General features: G+C 38.4%; 1 protein-coding gene across 3 annotated transcripts in view; it reads left to right on the top strand.

The window, feature by feature from the left end:
• The window catches only part of LOC107703284 (PHD finger protein 21A-like), a 29,893-nt gene extending 26,056 nt beyond the window's left edge, over positions 1–3,837 (top strand). For all 3 annotated transcript variants that reach the window (XM_016505855.1, XM_016505856.1, XM_016505854.1), the window contains 2 exons: positions 1,504–1,607; positions 1,787–3,837. In XM_016505855.1, the coding sequence (XP_016361341.1) occupies positions 1,504–1,607; positions 1,787–2,356 (674 nt within the window). In that variant the 3' untranslated portion in view covers positions 2,357–3,837. The remainder of the gene's footprint in view (positions 1–1,503; positions 1,608–1,786) is intronic.
• Positions 3,838–7,155: the final 3,318 nt, after the last annotated feature.

Below are 7,155 nucleotides of genomic sequence, written 5' to 3'. Positions count from 1 at the left end.
ATCACTGTGTCTGTCACGCGACTCTGTTCCCCTTTCGGGCTCTGTCTTTACATTTATTTTGAAAGATGAAGCTTGCGATTATGGTAAGGGGCGTTACATTTCCGACGAGTGCTTGCGGTGTTCGGCCAATCACAATGCACTGGGTCAGCTGGCCAATCAGAGCAGACTGCGCTTGTCGGAAGGAGGGACTTTGTAGAAAACGAAGCGTTTGAGAGAGGCGGGGCATAGAGGACCTACAATAATGTACAGTATTTGAAAAATAATGTGTTTTTTGAACATTAAAGCATGTCAACATATTCTGTTACACCAAATACACAAAATAATGATCTTTAAAAAAGCATCATATGACCCCTTTAAACTTTTCTGGAAAAAAAAAAACCCGCCCTACATCAAGCTCCTTTTTGACAGCTGACCAATGACAAGCGAGTAGCAAGACCAGTCGTTTCCATAACAACAAGAACAACAAGAAAAAAAGTGCCGGTAGATAGACTTATCGTACTAGTTTCGGAGCACAAGGAGTTGCATGATATGAGCACAAAACTCTATCATAATACACATCATACTATTTCCTTCCCGTATAATATCGTGCACCCACAAACGTCATTGTGAACCGACATTCTCCTCCTCGTTAACTTCAAAAGCCAACGCAAGAGCCAACTTAGGCTACTGTTGCAGCTGTTGTTATAGCAACAAAAGACACCCTCGGCTGCTATGTGTAACCAAAATGCTGACAGTTTTTTTTTTTACTAAAAACGCCCTTGTCAACTTTTTCTTGTGAAAAAAGACACCAAGTGTGAACACGCCCTAATTCTTCAACTCATGAACCAAACCAACCAGCTCTGAGATGAACCACGACATTGCACACTGAAAAAAGCAGAAAAGTATATGACAATCAGGAGAAAAGACGAAAGTTCTAGGCTGTGCACTTAACTTCTCTTTATGAACTACATGAACTACAACTTTTGAAGCGTTGCAAATTATGTAATCAAATAATAATGGTAGTACAATATACCACTTTGAAATACAACGAGACACAAGGACAGAAGTATAATATGCTATATCTTATCAAGATGGTAATGGTATTTGATTTTTTTAATGAATTTTATTATATTTGTCTCAGTGTTCGATTTGCTTTGACTTTCATACCTCCCTTTAAAGATTCAAAATGTTGCAATAAAAACACAAACACAGGCACCGTAGAAAGTAGCCTACTTGTAAATATGAAGATCGAAGCACTTGAAGTAAATATGCTAGAAAACCTAGCTCTTTCAAGAACATGCATCTTAAATGTGTCATAAGTGCCTTAAATGCTGACTGTTGGCTCCAACAAAAGCCTCCACAATTGATTAATAACCTCTGCTCTCATGGTAGATCCGTTTCAAAAGGGTTCTACAGAATTGTTAAAAATTGATTTCTCTATGAGGAAAATGAATGAGATTTTTACTTCCAGAACCCAACCTGTGCATTCTTTAGAGATTTAAACGTACACTCATTTCCCTGCAGCTAAAGAGGGAGAGAAAGATCGTCTGAAGAGATGGAGCACAGAGCTGCAGCAGGAAAGAGAGACGCTGGAGCACAGAATCGGACAGCTCAGCGACTCTATAACGGTGAGAGAATTCTTAAGTTCATATCCACTTTTGTCTGCACAATGAGTCATACCACCGAAATTACAAATCAAACCGATGCATTCATTTATTATTCCGTACCTCCAAAAGGCCACTAACTATATAATGATGAGATTTTGGTTGTATGAGTCAGCAGCACTGTGTCCTCTCTCCCTGCACAGAGCTGTGTGGACAGCAAGAACAGCGTACTGGCCCAGCAGAGAGAGATGGAGGCTTCGCTTGAGAAAACGAGAGGGCTGGTGTGTCTGATCAGAGGGATCCAGTTGTCTCCCTTCATCTGCCCTGAGGTCATGGCTAATGGAGAAACCTCGCACAATGGAGCTTCCAAATCCAGTGCGGTCACCACAGACACAAACAACAACACAAATACCCCAACAAGCTCCTCAGAAGCGACGGTGATAATTAGCACCCTCACAAACACGAGCGATACCTTAAAGCAGATCGCCACGAATAACAACCCAGAGGCTGCCGGTGCAAAGAGCGATGAGGGCAGAGGGGAGAGCGCTCAGATCAACAGCACATCCAGAATCAAGGGCGAACCCACAAATATAAACGCCGCAGCCTTCAGCAATAACAGCAGCAACCAGGCGGTTCTCAGTACCAATGGAACTGTGTCCACAGGAGAGGAGAATACAAAAAAACATAAAAACAACAAAGACCTCAGCGTCATCCCGCAGGCCCTCCTCGGCTCAATCGTGCCCCTTACAGAAGTGACAGAGGGGGTGAAATAGCATCGACTACCACGCCACAGTTGGGGCCCAAAGCGTGCCAGTTAACAGTGTTGTTGTTTCGTGTTGTCGTTTCATCCCTTGTATCTATGAGGGAAAGAAAATCCATCGTGCCATTTACTACATGCAGGAAGGAGGTTCCTAAAGTACCAGCAATGTGTATGCTCACGTATGCACACCGAAAAGATTTCTACAAAGAATAATGATATAGAAAAGAGTAATAAAATTTAAAGATATCACACCATTGTGTGCCTGATACAGTTGCCATAGCACCTCTGAGTGGGAAAGCTTCTGAAGGCTGGATCGGGGTGAAGGTCTCGTCCTGCTAGATGAGTAGTGCAGCTTCCTATCAGGTCCTGTAGCTCTGATCTAAAACATAAGATATGACGTGTTGAGGAGTTCAGTGTCCGTTTTGTCTGTGAAACACAACTGAGGTGCAGTTGTTTCGTCTAGTTTTCAGTTGTTGTGTCTCCAGGGCAGAACATGGAGCGCAAAAACAGGTTCTTTGTCACACACTGACAGAAATACAGGTCTTCCAGGCGTTCTTCTGGAGGTTTAACTATTTTCATTTGCATTTGTCTATTTTGTGGTGTTTTTGAAAAACCGAAACATTTCTGTAAATATGTTTTGCTATTTTTTACATATGACCTTATTTATAATTTTCTTCTTTCTTACAAAAATATTCCGTAATTCTGTTCTGCCAAATAATCGATGCCACAGGGAACTGTTCTTTTACGTTACTCGGAACATTAGATAGATATTTAAGAGTAGTAGAATAGTATTTGTAGTGTCAGTCCTGAAGTGAGGTCTGTGAGGTAAATTCTGACCATGCCTTATCTACTGAACAGATGTGATTTATTGAGAGCGCAGTTCAGGCGCCGTCACAGAAGGGAATGATTTGAGATGTCTCTCACATCACTCTCACTCCATTTCCACATTCAGAGGATTTTTTATTTACCCAGACTGTAGCAGGGGTCTCATGCCTTGTCCAACGACTTAGGAGGAATCGTGCAGTCAGAAATATCCCATAAAACCGCTATGCCAGTAACGTTACACTTATGGGCCAATTTAAGGGCTTCTGTTCTGTATCATTTTAACACACTTTACTACACTGTTCTGTAAACCTCTCCAAAAGCACAACACAGCAGGCGTACGTTATACGTGCCTAGCGCAACTACTTTACCATTGTCTCTTAGGGGCTCTTCTGTTATCGCTTTATTTACCTTTTGCATTTCTCTAACCGTATCAGAGCTCTCGACGCTCTCTCACTGCTGTGCATTTCACAGTGTGTGTCTGCACATGAACAAGCACAGACAAACACCAGAACCAGACCAGTTCTAACATCTGAGATACAGCAGCCGTAGCTTGAACACTGTATCATGTGCACAGACGACACTTCCAGTGTGTTTTTTTTGTTTTTTTTTTTAAAGAAAAAAGCACAAGAAATAATCCAGAAACACAATAGTGTCAAACACACTTTTGATAAAAGACAGAAATATCTAGTGTTTATATCTTCATTTCAGGTTTGTGTGTTTTCAATGCTGAACATGCAGCTCTGGCCTGCTGTAGCCTCTGTGTATTGGTTGCCTTAAGTTCTATAGACTATGTTAGGCTGTTTCATCGTAGTGTTATGACTTGTTGGTGTCTTAGAGTCAGTTGTCAGCAAAACGTGTGTGTATTTTTCCCTTTTCGGAAACAACCTACTTTATCATCCAGTGTGTGATCATTCAGGTTGTGTTAGTGAGGACAGTGCCTGCGCTGCCTATAGTGAGTCTGACCACTACTCATAAGAACTCTTGCACCTTACATCAAAACATAAAATAATTTGCTGGTATGTTTATGAAAACACTTTACTTTTAGTTAAACCATTCCATCCCAGGCTGATGATCTGGGTATCTGCCCCTCATTTTATATCGCATCTGCATTTTCACGAGTTTTCAACAATCGCAGAAGTATTGTCTGATAGAAGTTAATACTAAAACATATTTCATCACAATTGCGAAAATTCCAAAGTGACGTAAAGAAGCTGAGTTCTGTTTGGTGGTTTAATGGTATGTCAGATTTTCTAGTGCATTGAAAAAAGAAAGCAAAGGGAAAATAGCCCTTACGTAAATGCTCATCAGATGTGACATTTGCAAATGTCATCTCCCGTCCTTTAGGGGCCAAGAATCCTGAGGCCAGACGTGGTTAGTAGGACTGACAGTGCTTCGGTGACAGATGTTCTCTGATGAGATAGATGGGAGTCTACTGTGTCTCCCCATTCATGTTCCTTACACATGAGAATTGGGTATTGTGTCCTGAAGTGTGTGAAATCTGATCTCTTCAGATATTAATAGTGTTTACCGAGAGCTCAGGCTTTTGTTCATGTTTTCAAGATACGCATAGTAATGTTTTTGAAGATTCACGTTCTTACACCTCATGCTGTTACCTCATTCAGGTTGATGAAACCCTTAAGTAAAATCAAGGATAGATTATTGCAATGTGAAAATATCAGTGCTTAATCTAATGTCCTTAACTATAAATTAAGAACACAATTTACTTGTTTGTTGTAAAAAAAAAAAAAAATTGTCTGATTCTTTCATAATAGTTTTTAAAAGGGATGTGTATTGCTCTTTTGTTTCATTTTACTTTTCTACATTTTGTATGTTTTGTTTCTTAATCTTGTGTGTTGCCTGATGTCCGTTTACCTTTTCTCATAGAAGTCCATGTGTAAGTTATTTGAATATATAACTTAATGAATTCTTTCTGTTGAGGAGGCTGGATATTACTGGAGCATTTGATCAATTTGTATTTATTTATTTTTACCATTTTTGCTAAATAAAATTGTAAATTAAACAGTCTGTTTTTCTCTCTAAGATCTGCTTTACATTAAAGCAGCAAATGAATATTAACACTCATTCTAATTAACATTTAAACAACAAAATTAATAATACAACATTTAGCATTACGATACAATGTCCTGTAACCCATTTTGGAAACAATTTACTCCACAGAGTGGATTGTGCACACTGCCAGGACGCAGTAAGTCTAAAAACAGCTGTGTAAAATAGAAACACACCATATATTTGGTTCTGTTCCCTCATGATATTTCAATCTAATAGAGGCACATGAAAATGAAATTGGATAAAAAGTGCATCAAAATACCAAGTCTGAAGACAGATCATCTGCCACATGGCACGTCATCTGCCATTTTAAGCTTGACTTAATATTAGACAAGCTCAGTATCAGAAAGAATTCGGTGCCTTTAAATAAGCATGTATGACTTCTCACACAAAAATTCAGTTTAAATACATAATGAATGTTGCATTGGAATGACAATTTACAGTGAAATTGATGCAAAGGAAGAGGTAAACTGAGCTCAAGTGGTCAATTGGATCCATTTTAAATGTTAAAGTACTTTCTCTTAAACTGGTTTAAAGGTGCACGGAGTGGTTGACTTATAGCAGGGTGGTGTAACTCAATTCCTTGAGGGCCGAAGCCCTGCAGAGTTTTGTTCCAACCATAGACTGTATAAAAACAGTTCCAACACACATACCATGTAGGTATCCCTCAGGCAATCCATCTCATGAACACTTGACAATAACTGGAACACACAACACTATTTATACACCCATACACTTATTTATCTACACTTCAAATTTGCACATAATATACCTGTACATACAAAACTGTCTATTGTAATATACCTGCACATACAATTGTCAGTTTATATATTGTTATTACTTATTTACTTGTTCTATTTTTTTTATTATTTTATTATCTGTGTTTTTGTTCTGTTCTGGATTAAAGTCCAAAACCTGACTTGAAATAACCTAACAAATCAATCGGGACTAACGTGGTTTCATAAACGACAATTTAAGTTCACGCAATCTCACTAATTCGATCCAGGTTCAATGAGTCAGGATAATTTGATGTGCTCGCTTCTTCTCAAGCAGCCCTTAATGTCGATCATGGATCATATCGATCCACCATGGCAAACAGCGAATATTTGTGATGTTTACTGCATTTGAGACGTTGTGTTTTCCTCAGTGCATAACTGACACGTCACAGGTATATTTTTCATCTGTAAATGTTAGAAAGTCATGCAAATATATCCATTTTGCTGTCAGGAGCGGGCGAGGTTTACGTGAGTGAACGAGCGCTGCTGCACGCATGCGCGCTAAACAGATGGAACGCAATAGAATAATAGCGCAATAATTCTGAATAAAATATGCATTCTGCTAAAATATTTGTTGTTGGACATTAAATGTGACATGTAGAATTTTAATCCTACATATGTGTATTTGTTATGATAGCGGTAACTGTAAATCAATGTAAGCTAATACAGCCCTAATTACTAGCTCAAATTAGTTATTCCTCAACACATAAAATATAGTCTCTTTTATATTATTTATTTTCATTTTTAATTTAGTGATTTTAACTTTTAATTTAGTGTTTTTAATGCTTTAAAGAGCAATTTTATATTGTAATGTTTTAATGTTCTTCTAATAACCATAAGGTACAGCCGTCATAAAACCAGAGAGAAAGGCTGCATGGCTAGAAACTGCTGATCAACTGAATGCGCATGTAGCAGCATGTTAAAATGTTTTCAAATATCTTAAAACAAAATCATTAAATCTTGGACATAGTACATTAAATACAGTCGGTTGTAGCCTATATATTTTGATTTATTTGATTTATTTAAGTTGCATTTTCTGTATACTTTTATTTTTGGACTGATAATAAAGTCAAATAATTGTATGTGAGAGAGTCAGCGCCATAATATCAATGCGTTCCTATTGGTCAGTGTTAGAGGAGCTCAG

This window comes from Sinocyclocheilus anshuiensis, unplaced genomic scaffold (genome assembly GCF_001515605.1).
Source record: "Sinocyclocheilus anshuiensis isolate Anshui unplaced genomic scaffold, SAMN03320099.WGS_v1.1 scaffold947, whole genome shotgun sequence".
NCBI lineage: Eukaryota > Metazoa > Chordata > Actinopteri > Cypriniformes > Cyprinidae > Sinocyclocheilus > Sinocyclocheilus anshuiensis.
Note: the sequence above shows the minus strand (reverse complement) of the source record. Positions and strands in the feature narration are given on the sequence as shown.